The sequence below is a fragment of the Orcinus orca genome, chromosome 18, assembly GCF_937001465.1.
Source record: "Orcinus orca chromosome 18, mOrcOrc1.1, whole genome shotgun sequence".
Taxonomy (NCBI): Eukaryota; Metazoa; Chordata; class Mammalia; order Artiodactyla; family Delphinidae; genus Orcinus; species Orcinus orca.
Window position 1 is genome coordinate 66107451 of NC_064576.1, and position 17128 is coordinate 66124578.

General features: G+C 39.9%; 1 protein-coding gene across 2 annotated transcripts in view; it reads left to right on the forward strand.

The window, feature by feature from the left end:
- SMAD9 (SMAD family member 9) overlaps positions 1-9286 on the forward strand; it is a 63969-nt gene extending 54683 nt beyond the window's left edge. For both annotated transcript variants that reach the window (XM_049701372.1, XM_033410122.2), the window contains exons 5-6: positions 2600-2856; positions 5763-9286. In XM_049701372.1, the coding sequence (XP_049557329.1) occupies positions 2600-2856; positions 5763-5906 (401 nt within the window). In that variant the 3' untranslated portion in view covers positions 5907-9286. The remainder of the gene's footprint in view (positions 1-2599; positions 2857-5762) is intronic.
- Positions 9287-17128: the final 7842 nt, after the last annotated feature.

Below are 17128 nucleotides of genomic sequence, written 5' to 3' on the forward strand. Positions count from 1 at the left end.
TGTTGAGTTTGTGCTCATAAGTTCAGGGTGTTTTCCAAGCAGAGTGGAGAGGCGTCAGGGTTCTCTGAGCTGGGCTGTGGGGTGATGAGATCTACTTTCTGCAGGGATATCCTTTCCCCACCCCCACTCCCACTCCGGAGGGGATCCATGCATATTCCTTCCACTTTGGGACATCCCCCTCTGACTGTTAGTGAGTTCCACAGCATTGGAACCCACTCACAAGCCTAACTGAGCCGCTGTCCTCCCCACCTCCCCTCCATCATCTCTGTCATTCAAGGCTGCAGAAGATGCCAGAAGGGACCGACCTGCAGCCTGACTCAGCAGATCCAAATCAAGCCCACAGAGTCCTAATTAACCACCACCCAGGACTCCAGACTCCCTAATCTCCTACAGGGTGGGTGCAGGCACACACAGATGGAAAACTCAGAGGAAGAAAGATGCAGCCCCGGAAGAGAGGTCGTCCGAGGTGTGGGTGCAACTTGCCCGAGGACCCCATCGCCTGGCTTCTCTCTCGTCTCAGGTAGCGCCTTCTTTGGGCGTTTACCCTTACTGCTCACTGTTCTCTATGGCGATCTAGCATCTCACACATGTGGTTTGAAGCCACTCTTCTGGCCTGTCAAATGGATGCAAATAAAATCCCTTGCTTACTTGACTCCTTCGATGCTGCTGTCTCTAGCCCAAATCCAGCCTCCTTCGCAGTGGGGTTGAACTCCCCCCGGTCCCGGTACTGAGGCCGGCCTTGGGCTTCTGCGGGTGCATCCCGTCGGCTCTGCCCCCTCTTCTCGCTCAGGATGCTAAACTACTGCCTCCTTGTTCGGTCTCTTCTCTGCTTTCCATGCTCTGCCAGCATGTCTGTGGCTGCGGATAAGACTTTAACAGGACTGAAAATCCTCCCCTAAATAAACACCAGAGTCAGATGACAAAAATCTGTTCTCCTTATTAGGTTCTGGGAGGATTATATATTTGAAGGTCATTCAATTCAAAGACATACTAAACACTTAGCAGCCTCATGTTCTGGCTCTCTTACCACCTGCTCGCTCTCACTTTGAAAAAACTCACAGCTACCCCAGAGGCAGGCCTTCCCCCTGGGAGTTTTTAAAGGAAGTCTGCTTGGATTTGCCCCTGCCTCACCTCCAACATGTCGCTGCAGCCAAGTAACTATGTCCCAGCTAATTAGGACAGTCCTTCTGCCTTCTCCTCATGGCCAGGGCCACGAGGTGTCAGACCCCGGGCCGTTCAGGGGAAAGAATGAGGGAGATGAGGAAGAAAAGGGAGAGGAAGGCTGAGCAGAGGAGGGGAGCTGCTCTGATCTAGGTGCTGAGAGGGGAGCCTTGGCCTGAATATCAAGAGCTGTGCTTCATCATTGTGACCCTGGGTCCATTTCTTCAGACTGTGTTGGAGTCTATGGTTGGGATACATAATACTGAAAACCACTCTTCTCTAAAACTGTATCAAGGGAAAGGAGATGGGAAAAGCAAGCCATAAAGCTGGCGGGAAGTATAATGCAGAAGTGCCTCCATTGCTGCGGCTGTGTCCGGAATGTTTCCTAAATGCAGAGTTACACACACCAGGGTCTGAGAACCCCTGTAGGTCAATTCTATTACTTTTAAATGTTTTATTTTTAAGAGATCCAAAATCTATCTCTGTAAGTACATTCAGGATCATTTCTACAAACCCCTTGCCACTGCACAGTGATTGTATTTACAATCCTGTTGACACTTCGTGCTGGACCATTTTGTTCCTGCTAAAAGGTTGGGGAACAGTTGTTCTAGTCTTTAATACTCACTAGACTAGAACATCTTCATCTCATCTAACCCCAGTCCCTTGTTATAAATTGACGTGGAATCTTAAACCCAGACGTTTGGAGGGAAAGCAACAACTGAAATTTACTTTGAGCAGCAGCCTTCTCAGGATGCTTTGCCTTTCAGCTCTAAGAATGTGAGATAAAGTAGCATAAACTACATTTTGATTGTGTTTTTATATTTTATCTGAAAACGTGGCACAACGTTCACTGTTTGTAGGTAAAAAGAGGCATTGTTTCTGTGACCTATGACTGTAGGTGATAAGCTTTAAAATAAAATGGGTGTCTTTGAGGTATTTATTAAGAGAAATGGATTTATAATTGTTGGTGAAATCACATTTAAACTTCATTTATTGTTCCCTCTGAAGTAGGTTTAGTGTATGCACCTAAGTATTACCATGGCACTGTGTCCAGTTCTTTTTTTTTTTTTGATGTGTTCTGCATTATGTATTTGTTTCGCATCTAATATTATGAGATCTTCCTTTTAGAAGGAACAAGCGTGAGATTGAGCAAGTGAAGGGAGTAGGACACGAGAGCCTACTTCTGTGCTCTTGGTGCTGATCGTAAACCTGGGTTGCAGTCCACTTTTAAATGGACTCATGAAAAAAATATAGATGATAATTAAAGCAAGTCAGCCTTTGGGGCACGTGTGGTACTAATCAATGATTGGTGATATTAAAATTAACCTCACAGTTGATAGTCACATCTCTTGAGGTTACAGAGGTGGATGAGAAGGGAAGGGTGATAAATCCAAGCGAAAGTCGGTGCTGGTGTTGGAAGACTGTTTTTGCCTCGTAGGCGTGCATCTGTACTACGTTGGGGGAGAGGTTTACGCCGAGTGTGTGAGTGACAGCAGCATCTTTGTGCAGAGCCGGAACTGCAACTATCAGCACGGCTTTCACCCGGCCACCGTCTGCAAGATCCCCAGCGGCTGCAGCCTCAAGATCTTCAACAACCAGCTGTTCGCTCAGCTGCTTGCCCAGTCTGTCCATCACGGATTTGAAGTCGTTTATGAGTTGACTAAGATGTGCACCATCCGGATGAGTTTTGTCAAGGTAAGGAGTGCTTGCTTCCCAATTGTAAGATGAAAAATAAAAGCAAAAGCACTCTTTGGTTGATGTGGCAGTTAGACAGCCAGGGTAAGTAGACAGCAGTTTGCCGGTGGGGGGGGGGGCACTCTCTTTAATTGTTTTTTTTTTTTTTTAAAGTAAATACAAATTTAATTTAAATTTTTATTATAAATTTTACAGTAAAACGAACAATATCCTAGAGGTCAAAATTCTACCTACAGGTAATGGCAAGAGTAGGGAAACTACAGAGTCCAAATTTTACCAAACAATGTACAACTTTCCTGATCAGCAGCTTAACTGGGAAAAGCATGAGCTCTGTAAGCAAACATTTCAAATCAAATCCCTGCTCCCCTAACAACTGATCAAACAAGGTAGCTATGCTATCTTTTTTTTTTTAACATCTTTATTGGAGTATAATTGCCTTACAACGGTGTGTTAGTTTCTGCTGTACAACAAAGTGAATCAGCTATACGTATACATATATCCCCATATGCCCTCCCTCTTGAGTCTCCCTCCCACCCTCCCTATCCCACCCCTCTAGGTGGTCACACAGCACTGAGCTGATCTCCCTGTGCTATGCGGCTGCTTCCTACTAGCTATCTATTTTACATTTGGTAGTGTACATATGTCAGTTGTTTTTTGGAAGAGCTCCTCCATGAGTATGAAATCTCTTGTTTAGCAATTTTAAGAAAATTCTTAAGCATATTACTTTTGGAGGAAAACCAAGTTAAGATAGTTATCTGATTTTTTTTTAACACATAAGATAAAGTGACAATGATAATTGTATAGAACTTAATGCTACAGAGATTCTTCCATCCCTCAAACTGCTGACCGCCTATGGTCACTGCTGACCACCTATGGTCACTCAGTTAATGTTGTTGAATTTACCTGAATCAAATAAGACACTCTCCTTACTCTTACAAAGCATACAGGCAAATGGAGCAGTCATATTTATAAATAAGCTACAAAACAGACAGAACTGACTTTAATACAAGATAGTATGAATTAAGTGCTGTTTATAAAGGTATAAACAAATTGGAATAGAAACATTATGGGGCTTGTGAATAATTCTGAGACAGCAGTAGATGTTCTGTTTATGAATATTTGTTGAATTTATCAAATTAGATCTTACTAAAATTGATGTGAAGGTTGGAGAACGGAGGAAAAGTTACTTAGCGGGAAGGAAAAAAACTGGATTTGCACGTTGAAGCTAAAGACCTCACTTTCATTGTCTGCTATTTCATCCCTCGCAAAGCAGTTGCAAATAATTCTAATATTTCCAAATCTGAGCTTGTTTATCAAACTGAGTATATGTTTTCCCATTGTCATATATTCATCCAAGGAATCAGTATGGCTTGTTGCAGGTTTTTTCAAAGTAAAATTTATTTATTAATCCTTTAAAATTATCTTGAAAAATGTGTCCTGTTTTTCTATACTTCTTTTTAAAATTTTATTTATTTATTTATTTTTGGCTGTGTTGGGTCTTTGTTGCTGCACGCAGGCTTTCTCTAGTTGCGGCGAGCAGGGCTACTCTTCGTTGTGGTGCGCAGGCTTCTCATTGCGGTGGCTTCTCTTGTTGCAGAGCACGGGCTCTAGGCGCACGGGTTTCAGTAGTTGTGGCACGCGGGCTCAGTAGTTGGGGCTTGCGAGCTCTAGAGCGCAGGCTCAGTAGTTGTGGTGCATGGGCTTAGTTGCTTTGCAGCATGTGGGATCTTTTCAGACCAGGGCTCGAACGCGTGGTGTCCCCTGCATTGGCAGGAGGATTCTTAACCACTGCACCACTAGGGAAGTCCATTGTGTCTTTATTGTATATATAATTTTAGTAATTATTTAAAAAATAAGAATAGAGTTTCCAATTGAAAACTGACTTCTTGAATCCATTTCTTTCATGATGACAAAGCAGTTTTATTCAAATTTACTGTTAAGCTTTAAAAATATTTTCACACGGTCAGGCAATTAAATACCTGAAAATCTTTTCAAACGTTCTGATGCTTCAGAGCCAGCAGAGGGCGTTAAATTGCCATTAACGAACAACCATTTGACTTGCGGTTACTTTTGTCTAGCCCTGTGTTTTTCAAATTAGGATGAAATGCCAATATCTCAGACATAATTATTTCACTGTAACATAAGCTTGCACAGAAATCTTATTTTCCTAAGATCAGCAAGATGTATTTCTCAGATATGCAACCTTTAAATTCATAAAACTACACAATTCACAGAAAATAAACTGTTATTATATTGCAGGGACTTTTAAAAACATAAATCCCTAGCAAATATAACTACAGGTGATCGATGTAAAAGAAATGTACAAGTTCTCATCACAAGAAAAAATTGCAACCATGTGAGGTGATGGATGTTGACTAAACTCATTATCTCTATTTTTACTGTCTCTCCTATGGATGGTCACAAATGGCAAATTGCCAGAAGTGAGCCAGCGGGGGAGAGGAGAAACAAGCTTTGTTCATCAATCCTGAATAACCAAGAGCACCCTCAGCCCTCGCTTTACAACGTTCAGATCCAGTCATTGGTCTGTAGTGAGCAACCATCTTGTACAAAACATGGGTCTTCAGCATTAGGGGGTGAACATGAGTTCAAGCTCCTTTCCCTGTGGAAGAGGAAGTGATTTGCCAGGGTCTCCGGCATGGCTAGAACCCAGGCCCTCTCTAGGTCCATGAATTTAGTTGTGAACCCAGGAGGAAACCATGAATGGAGACTCAGGGTATCTGGTTGATGCAAAAGTCGTCCTGTACTTGCAGGAACGTAGAGTTCACGTTCTCAGGTCCCAGGAGCTGCCCCGGGTTGGGTGGGCTGTGTCCACCGGGCCTGCTGGGGCCTCTGAAGGCTGCCTGTAAAGTCTGGCACAATCACTCCGCTCCGTTTTTGCTTTTCAGGGTTGGGGAGCCGAGTATCATCGCCAGGATGTCACAAGCACGCCCTGCTGGATTGAGATTCACCTTCATGGACCACTGCAGTGGTTGGACAAAGTTCTGACTCAAATGGGCTCTCCACACAACCCGATTTCTTCAGTGTCTTAACAGTCTTGTCTTCATCCACATTTCTATAGGATAGATGCTATTGCAGGCAGTGGCTTATATCATTTCAGATTTGCAACTAACTGAAGTTTCTAAGTACATATGTAAATACATATAATATATACTATTCACATTTTGTATCACCATTTGTGTTGTGCTTTCTAGTTAACCTGATGCCAGTACAGTGTAATTAGAAAAGCAGGTTTTTTGTGCTTACGCTCTAATAAGCAGCAGCTTCTTTTGTGGGAGAGAACAAATGAGAGGCAACTGTAGGAACAGTATTTGAAGGGTGTTGGTAGAATAAAGGCAGCTTTAGTCCACCATGTCATGTAAGGCATGTTGTGTGGCCAATCTGGAAAAATATTAAAACTGTTTACGTAGCAAAAATCAGGTACTAGCAGCACTAGAGCAAATAACACTTTAGGACAAAACAAAGCTACCAAACCCATAAAATTGAAATAACCTCACTGTTAGTGCTACTGGCCAAAAAAAAAAAAAAAAAATCAAGCTTTTAAAATCAGTTATGTAAGATAAGTCACATAAACTTTATTTCTGAAGTTGAAATGCCTATAGCTGGACTATTGTGCTGATATGAACGGTACATTTTAAACAAATTAAACTGTGATGGGAAAAGAAAGAAACTGTGAAGCTGAGAGTCATGTTGCCTCATTATCTACCACTGTAAAAAAAAAGAATGAGTCTAATATGGGAAGATACATATGAAAATAGCATGAAATGAGCTATATCCCCCAATTGCAAAATAAGACCAGAACTTAGTCTGAGAATCCCCCACGGAGATGCCTGCTTTCCACATAGGAAATCTCGGGTTCCTGTTTTCCTGTTGATTCGTGTCAGGCAGCTCTGCAGATTTCTGAGTCTGCACAGTGAGCTCTACGGCCATGTATGTCAGTCAGTCCTGTGTGCGGAAGCAGTAAACTAAGAGCATTGGACAAAAGCACCCTGTTTACTTATACCTTCTCACATTCCCATGTTCAGAGTCTCCAGGTGAGGGCATGCCTTTTGCCACATTTTCCTCACATGCTGGCAGATATTAACTATTCACAGATGACCCAAACAGTGGTGAAGCCTTTGAGAAAATCTAGACACACTGCTGGGATCAAATTTGAGTTATTTAACTTAGTGTCTCTATTGATTAAATGATCTGCTGGTCATATGTGGTAGCCTCTTCTAAAACTAAAGCTTCATACCTGGAAATACCTTCCCAAGTAAGATAATAATTTCACAATCCCTATCATTTCTGAGGAACAGTGGTCCTGAATAACAGGATATTTAAAAAAATGTATCCACAACATCAAAACCTGTTCTTATTTACCCTTGGATGATAAAGAGAGGAAAATTTCCCAAATTCCTAGGTACTTTCATATATATATATAATTCCCACCCACTAAACACTGCATTGCTTGGAAAAATATTTCACACCCTTTATAAAATGTGTAATTTAAGAAGGTAATTATGCTTGTAACAGACGGTACTTCAGTGATCCAGGAGGTTTCTTCATTTATACATTCTGTCTCAACTCTTTCTAGCATTAGTGCATAGTAGTTGTTTCTCATTAAATTGTATTCAAGGTAGGAATGATCATGTGAAAAAGATGTATGTGTGAGCTACTGCTGTCACCTCTTGTAATGACTAGTGTTACGTAATAGAAGCTTCTCTATATACAATAGAAAATATTACATTTTACATTAAAGCTAGGTGGTCCACTTAGTGTTTAGCAAACTCCATAGTATATTGGTTCATCAACTATGTATGTGCCTGGCACAATGTTAGGTACTGTGGAATCGAATGTAAACAAGAGACCCGTCCCAGCCCTCTGGAGCTGAGAGTCTTAAGAGTAAATCTGTTTGTAGAATCATCTTCATGTTTCAAGAACTTTTAAAACAAACCATGCAATCTTTCTTATGCTTGAAAAAAAGTATAATTTTCTTAATTATCTCTATTTTGAAGCTGATTTCCCTTCTCTTCTGAGCAATCAAGTAATGGTTGAAGACTTCCTTGGATAAATGATACTTTTCTTCTGTGTCTCAAAATTGAGTTTTTCGCCTTTTGCTTCCCTATTTTCCAATAATTTCCCCATCTCCCCTTTTCTTGGAAAAGGCATTAATATGGTGAAGTCATCCTCATACAAGTACTGTTGCATGAAAGAGCATTAGGTACACGTGGTTTGGGCTCCAGAGAGCAAACACAGCTTTTTGAATCTCTCCCATCAGTGGTCAAACTCCTCCTCTGGTAATCTTATACCTTTACAGGATTAATCAGTACTAGTTGCTTATAAATGACATGAAAAAATACATTCAATTTTCATGCAGCTTTGGGAAACCAGGCCAAAATATTCCAGTGAATCCAAATTATTTCTTCAAAAAATAAATGATTAAAGTGGTACATATGTGTCATTACCAGTCCTATCTCACCAAAAGCCTTTATTAAGATACTGTGAAATTCAGAGGATTTAGAATTGATGAGAAGTTAATCCTTCAGTCACTGTAAGTCACATTTTAAATCAGCCTTTTAACATTTTTGCTGGCAAGAATTGTTAAAAATAGTAATGCAGTATTTGATTTCAAACTTCTAAATGTGCTCATTTAGCATTCATTCCTTGAGACAGACAATCCAAAAAATGTCATAGCATTCTTTTATAGGATAATGAGCAAAGTGGACATGCTAAGCCATTAATTGCATCAGCCAAACATGTTTAAGGTTGCCATAGACAAGGATTGTGCAATAGAGAATAACAACTTCTGGCCTGCTTACAAGACCCAGAACATTTATGGTGTTGTTCAAGCCTGTTTTTTGTGTTTTTTTGTTAAAAATTTGAGATGTGAAAAGTTTGTTTTAGTTAGATGATATTTTAATACCTGCCAGTGCTTTGGAACTATTAAGATGTCACTTCTCAATACATTTATGTTTTGTTATTCTTTTCTTTTTTTACACTCAGTATAAATCTGGAAAAGTTGTACAACAACCTAGCATTTAGAATTTCCTTTTCATTGTCTTCTTAGGAACTGAATACCCCCATCACAGCAACAAAAGCATTTTATAAGTACCACTTGCTAGACTTTAAGCACCTGCTTAACTTTGGGTATGTCCTGAATATTTGGTATATATAGTCAACAAATAAAGCAAAATATAACATGCATTCCAAATTTCGTCTTTTCCTATTAAGGATTTAACAGCTGAACTATATGACAAGATTAGGTGATCCTGGCATATGTTAAATTCAAATTAATGTAAAACAAACCAACAAAAAAGAAACTATTTCTATTTAAGTAATGTTTTTGATTATTGTAGCTAGGCTTCAGTTATCCTTCAAATGCACACTTACACTGTTACCTGATTGTTTATAATAAAGAATACTGTACCTATGTGTCATTTGGCTCATTTTTCCCTGCAGACGTCATAGAAGGATTTCTCGCATATGAGTCCTTAAGATGATCTTAAACCGTCCTATTTTGAAAATAGGATGTTTTTGAAATCCAACATCCTATAGAGAAATCAGGTAACAGTTTTGAATTAAACACCTCAGAATAACTGGCATTAAATATAGAACCTTGCAGGGAGGGATAAATTAGGAGGTTGGGATTAACATATACACATTTATATATAAAATAGAAAAACATATATTCATATATAAAATAGAAAAGAATATAGAACTTTGAAGATACTTTGCAGTAATTTTAGAAAGGATATGCATAGAAGCTTTTTTTCTGGATATTAGCAAATATTAAGTGATATTACAGTATATAGGAGAGAATGAACAATTTTATTACTGCATACATCTGTACATTGCTATATATTACCTATTAGAAAGGTGCTAAAGAAGGCAACTAAGAACTAAGATGAAATCCAGGAGGAATATGAACATATCTAAAAATGTAAATGTTCTATTCCCTCCATTTAAATTTCCTTCCAGTCTATAAATGGAGGGGGTTAAATATGTAAATATTTTGAGAAAACTTAGCTGCCTTAACTTGATCAAAGTTTTTCTTTTTTAATTTTTTTTAAAGAAATGGAGCCCTTTAGTCAAAAGAAATATTTTGTGGAGTTCCAAAATGTAAACAGATGAAAGACAAGCTATTCTGGTTCAATACAGGTGAGGATTATGAAGCTGTAAGTTTATGGAAAGCAGTGTTTGTGTCTTGCTTGTCTTTGCATCTCCCATGGCTCCTGACCCTGTTCTTGCAACCAAAATTTGGTATTGGCACTTCAACCACTAACTAGTACAGATTTTTAAATATATCACTGTATAGACATAAAATATTGTCTTTAAACGTCAGCCCATCTAAGAGAAGGAATATTTTCATCATCCTAGGAACTTCCACATATTCGTTTATTAGACGATTCTTGTGCATCAGCTACTACCAGGCAGGCACCATAGATGGCAATGACGACACAGTTTCTGCCTTAAAGAAGCTTATCATCTGTGGAGGAAATGAACAAGTAAACCAGTAAAGGTCAGTGTGCTCTCAGTTGTGACAGGCTGCAGGGGACCAAGCAATGACACCTCTGTCGGGCCCTGGATGGGTACCCAGGAAAGCTTCTGGGCTGACCCACCTTGCCTTCCTTCCCATCAGTTCCCTTAGCAAGTCTCCCAGACATTTCTAAACCAGCCTAGGTGCCTGATCTCTGTGCTCCCATCATAATTTGTGCTCATCGATGGTCAGTTATCAATTCCTGCACCATACTGTTTTCTTGTCCATCCATCTCTATGAAGCTGGGAGCTTTTTAAGGGCAAGGATTGTATCTATTCCTGTTCAGCATTTTCCAGCTGTTGTTTGTTTAGAAAGGCATTTGGGGTTCACATTATAAAGGCAGAAATGGTATTTGTCTCATTCTCCTTTTTTAAAATCAGCAATTATTTAATCTCTTCAAAATAAAAATAATTGCAAGCCTTCAATTACATGACCAGTGACCATGCTGCAGCTGGTGGGGATGGGAGAAGCATGCTTATGATTTAGTTTGCAAATATTCAGCTGCACAGCAGTAGCAAGGGAAGATAGCTTTGACAGTTAAACTGTTAAAATTGTTTTTATTCTAAGCACTTATTTTCAAAATGTGAATTTGAGCAAAGACAAGATGCATAGGAATTCTGATGTAACAAGTTAACAAGGAGCATAAAAAAGGTAACAGTTCTGAAAGTTTATCTCTGTATGATCACTGATGATTCCATTATTTGCATGCATCTGATAAAAATGTTATGTATGGCCTCAGATTTACTCCAGTAATCTGAAAGATGATGTTAAATGGAGTAAATATAATGAAAATTATATTCAGGTTTGTTTTTTTTAAGCCAGAAATTACTCACACCTGCAGTATGTTATTTGGAGATAATGTTTGCAAGTGACAGGCTAAATTTTCTCTAACCTCATCATTTAGAAAGAAGAAAACTAAACATTCTAAAAATAACCCACTGATGTTTAATGAAGATGCCTGTGGAGAGAGGCTCAGGAGTAGCGGTAAGAAGACTTTTTCTATCAAGGGGCAGACAGTAAATATTTTCAGCTTTGCAGGCCATGTGGCCTTTGTGACTGTTATAACTACTCAACTCTGCCAGTGCAGTGCAAAAGCCACCCTAAACAGTATGTAAGTGGATGGGCATGGCTGTGTTCCAATGAAACCTTATAGACATTGAAATTTGAATTTCATATAATTTTCACATCATGAGATGATTTTCTTTTGATTTGTTTTCAACCATTTAAGACTGTAAAAACTATTATTGGCCTGCGGCAGTACAGAAATGAGCTGTGGGTTGGATCTGGCCTGGGGCGGGGTGTCCCAGTTTGCTGAGCCCTGCTCTGGAGGATGAGAAGCTGTCTTGAATGTACCAACCACAGCCATACTCCCATCTGAATGCAGCCTCAGGAGACACCCCAAGCCCGACCACGAGAACCCCTCAGCTAAGCTCAGCCAACCCTTAACATTGTGGGTTGGGCAGGGAGGTGATTATGGGAAGTCACTCTGCTTAGGGGTGGTGTGCTAGATAACTAGTCATAAACGTGTGGAATGTTGATGAAACTTTTTCTTTGCGTCATCCAGAAGCCTCAGGTGGGAGTAGCTTCTCATCACAAAGCACAGGCATGCCTGTTTGGAAGCACCTACAATTTTTTTTTTTTAAACATCTTTATTGGAGTATGATTGCTTTACAATGGTGTGTTAGTTTCTGCTGTATAACAAAGTGAATCAGCTGTATGTATACATATATTCCCATATCCCCTCCCTCTTGCGTTTCCCTCCCACCCTCCCTATCCCACCCCTCTAGGTGGAAACAAAGCACCGAGCTGATCTCCCTGTGCTATGCGGCTGCTTCCCACTAGCTAGCTATTTTACATCCGGTAGTGTATATATGTCCATGCCACTCTCTCACTTCGTCCCAGCTTACCCTTCCCCCTCCCCGTGTCCTCAAGTCCATTGTCTACGTCTGTGTCTTTATTCCTGTCCTGCCCCTAGGTTCTTCAGAACCATTTTCTTTTAGATTCCATATATATGTGTTAGCATATGGTATTTGTTTTCCTCTTTTGACTTACTTCACTCTGTATGACAGTCTCTAGATCCATCCACCTCACTACAAATGACTCAATTTCATTTATTTTTATGGCTGAGTAATATTCCACTGTATATATGTGCCACATCTTCTTTATCCATTCATCTGTCAATGGCCACTTAGGTTGCTTCCTAAGTGCTCAGTGCCCTGTTTTCAGGCTCCTGTCATATTTGCAGAGCTGGCCTTTTCTTTCTAAAATAGCCTTTAGGACCGGGACACCTTGCCTTTTGTGCCAGTGCGTGGACCCTTGTGGCCTGGGATCTGCCTGTCCAAGAATAGCCAAGCGTTCCTCTCTTATCCTGTCCTGGCTATTGTAAATAGAGCTGCAATGAACATTGGGGTGCATGTGTCTTTCTGAATTATGGTTTTCTCAGGGTATATGCCCAGTAGTGGGATTGCTGGGTCGTATGGTAGCTCTATTTTCAGTTTTTTTAAGGAACCTCCATACTGTTCTCCATAGTGGCTGTATCAATTTACATTCCCACCAACAGTGCAAGAGGGTTCCCTTTTCTCCACACCCTCTCCAGCATTTGTTGTTTGTAGATTTTCTGATGATGGCCGTCCTGACCAGTGGAAGCACCTACAATTTATGATATGGTAGCTACTCTGGTTCTGAACAGTACCCCAGCTCCATTTGCTCCGCCAGTGAAACCGCTGTTTAAGAGATCTCTGTTCAAAATACTTCTCTTTCCCAGACCATGTGGGAAGACTTGCCAGTTTGGTTGCTACAGGTAAAGCATTCAATTCCCACCTCCTATTAACACCAGAGGCGAGCTATGACATTCCCCAGCGAGGGTACAGTGCAGGCAGTAAGGCAGCACTGGCCTCTGAGGATACTGCTGTTCCCACCACTGCTGCGGTGATCCCAGCCTCTGACCTTCATCTTGTGGCCAGAGAAGAGTCCAGAGAGCCTAGAGTTCTGCTGGTCAGAAAGCACCCCACCTTCCTCTCCAAACTGGGTACCTGAGAATTAACTCTGTGCATCTCTGTTTTAAATTCTCATTGCCCTTCGGAATGGGCGGTGCCTGGCCTGGGCAGAGGATGTGGTCATTTTCCAATTGCTAACAAAGCAGGAAGTGTTCAATAAAGTGAGGTCCTGGATGGACTTTAAACCCCATTTAAAGGTAGCAAATGTCTGGGACTGGGAAGCAAAGGGCAATGCTGATTGTTGCTGGCACTGGAGAGGTGAATAAGAAATAGAAGAGACACAGGAAACACGGTCACATAGCATTTGAACGTAAGAAGAGAGACAGGTACCTGGATAAGAGAGGAAAGCTTGGCTATTCTTGGACAGGCAGATCCCAGGCCACAAGGGTCCACGCACTGGCACAAAAGGCAAGGTGTCCCGGTCCTGAAGGCTATTTTAGAAAGAAAAGGCCAGCTCTGCAAATATGACAGGAGCCTGAAAACAGGGTCTCTGAGCACGACACTGCTTAAGTTTCCATACTGGCAGACAACTTTTGGTGATCTTAGAAAAATACTGATTTCTCTAAGACTCAGGGTCCCTCATTTTCTGAAAAGAAATAATGCTGTCACAATTACCCGTCACCCCCGCAGATGGTTCTAATCAACATGATGGTGAAGTACAGGTGCATATGTGTATTTTAATATGATATATTACCATAATAAATAGTAATAAATTTTTGTGCAATATATTTGATGTTAATATATCCTGCTCCTTATTAGATTTTCAAAGGCAACCGGTGTTAAAATCTTATTAGTGGACAGTGGTCTCCAACTGAGGACAGTATATGACACAAGTTGCAATTATATATAAGAGAGGAAAACAAACAGAAAATCTCACTACTCATAACTATCTTTTCTGGTTGTTTTCCTTAGCTTTCTGTTGTTGTTTTCCTGCTGCATATACTCCTGGGCCCTTTTAAGCCCAAACTACAAATAGCTCATGAAAATCAGTATCTGTGCTCAGTAAATACACCTTAAGAAAGGCTACATGCATTTCAATATTACTAGGGTAAAGCTACGAAGAGAAAAGATCTATTTAGTTTGCTGCAGTACATAATAATAAAAAAAAGCTTATCTCCGATGCATTAGAATAGTACAAACGATTATTTAGAGGGTGGAGTAATACATGTTAAGGATAATAGGGAAGGTTAGAAGATGGGATCAACTCACCTAATTAGTAAACATGTCAAGTATTCTCACTAAAATATTTTGCAAATATTAACTGTAAACTCAATAAAGGCAGTATTTTGATCAGTTTTTTTCCTATAGTGAGGCAAGTCTGCTAAACAAATGAAAGTTCAGCCTATCACCAAATAAACTGCTGTCTGAATACAGGTCCTATGTATGTACCATTCAACAGCATCTGTAGTCATGATTATAACGCTCATTTTCATAGTTAAAGAAAGCTAGAAACTGAGGGAGTGATGATGATAAGAACACTAAAATTTCCATGTCAATTAGTTACACAAAGGAAATCAGGACTACTTGCCAATATCCATATTAATTATATTTTCCAATTCTAGAAAAAGAAACAGGAAGTTGTAAATCAACAATCATTTGAAAGATCCCAAATTGAGACCTTTTAAACCAAGACTGAGAACCTAGAAGTCATAAAAGAAGTGTCAGATATGTTCAAATATTCAAAAATTGAAAGCTTGCATGGCAAGAAATACCATAAAAAGGTAAAGAGGCCAATTTTAGAAGTGGAAAAAAATAAATAAAAACGACATAGGGTTAATTTTTATAATAGTCACCAGAGTTTTGCACACTGAGTAGAAAAAAGGAGCCTAATGGGAAAACAGACAAAAGACACGAGGCAATTCACAGAAGAGTAAATCTAAGTAGCCAACAAGCATGTGAAAAGGTGCTCAAGTTTACCAGCGTTCAGGGAAACGCTAATAAGTGTAACAGTAGCAGTACGTAGCTATCAGAAAGGCAAGAGTTACAAAAGAACAGTAACTCCTGCTGCTGGCAGAGGAAAAGAAATTCTCCCTTGTTACTGATGGATGTGTGAAGTGATACAGCCGTTTGAGGGGAAAGGAATATAACGGTATCTATTTGAAGGAAACATGTATCTATAGATCTCCCTCCACCCAACAATCCCATTCCTGAGAATCCCCCCCAAGGCCAGAGAACCAGCAGTAAACACCACTACATAGGGACACACCACAAGGACGTTTGCTCCAGCTTTGCTCATAGTGGCAGAAAACCAGACACCAACAGTGCGATGATTGAATGTGATGGTACGTTCACATCATGAGATGCTCTGCAGCCACTGAAGCAATGAATTCGAGCTACACAAGTGACTCAGGGACCTTCTACACAGTACTGGTGTGTAAAAAAGCAGTATACTGACATGTGTATAATACACCCACGTTTTTATGTAACAGTGACAGTTGCAAAATGTGTATATATGTGTATCTATAGAAAATTACACAAACTTAAAAAAAAGAAGAATCCCTGCTGACATTACATGGAAGACGGTGGGGGAACCACACAAAGGACCAAAAGGGGAAAGCCAAAAAAAACCCCACCCCTCCATATATACGATATGATTACACTGCTGTATTTATATAAAATTATATATGCGTGCATACAGAAAGTTTTTTAAAACTTTAGCCTTTACTGAAGCACCTACTGGGTTCGAAACTAGGTACTTAAAAGTGATAGCTGCTGATTTAGCAACAACATTCTACTGCGGCAAGAGCATCGTTTTCGGAGACAGAAGATTTAGCTTCAAATCTTAACTCTGCCTCTAATAGTAAGACCTGTTATTTATGTCCCTTCTCTCTTTCCTCATCCAAAAACAGGGACAATACTTGCCATGCCCTGTTTTGAGGTTCAAAGGAATGAGCACATAGGAAAGTACCTTCTAAATTGTGTTCTGAAGTAACACAATTAGGGTTGGTTTAAATAAAATCTGTCATTTAACACATTCTAAAACTCAAGGCTTAATATACAAAGGCTTTATTCTCATGGCCCAGTGACAGTGCATCCACTGGTAAAAGTAAAGTTCACGTTCAAACTGCACTGGCCTCATCATGATCATGTACGTGGATCACACTGCTTACTAGATTTAAGTCCAAGAGCCGTGTGATCGTGAGCAAGCAGCTTCACCTCTGCAAGCCTGCTTCTGTATCTATAAAATAGTAATTGTTGTGCATACATTATGGAATTGTGAAGAGCAAGTATGTATGCACGATTGTTTTGAAAATTATAAAGTGCTAGAAAATCTGTATCATCTGGTCATGTTTTTATATTATGTACCTCCAGTAAGGAAGTATACGTTTTGGGCCTCAGAAAAGATGGTAAGAAACTCCAGGGGGGGAAATCTCACTACAAATAAGTGCTACGTATATGGAAATAAAGATTCATTAGTAAAAATGTATTTCTTCCTATAAGCTGAAATAGAAAGCAAAGGAAAAAGCATATCCTGTCTGCTGTTTTCAACCTGTAATAGGATTTCAGTTTGTAATAAGAAAAACATTTTTGAAAGGGTCATCTGTGCATGGTGGAAATTCAAGCAGTACAAAGGGTTATTTTGAGAAAAGATAGTCTCCCAACCATTGAAGCTCCTATTCTTCTACCCCATGCTACCAGTGCCCCAATTTTCCTTTGCAACTTCCAATTTTGTATATAAGCATACATGTGTGTATAATTATATCTTTACATATAATTTTTGGTAACATTACTTATGACC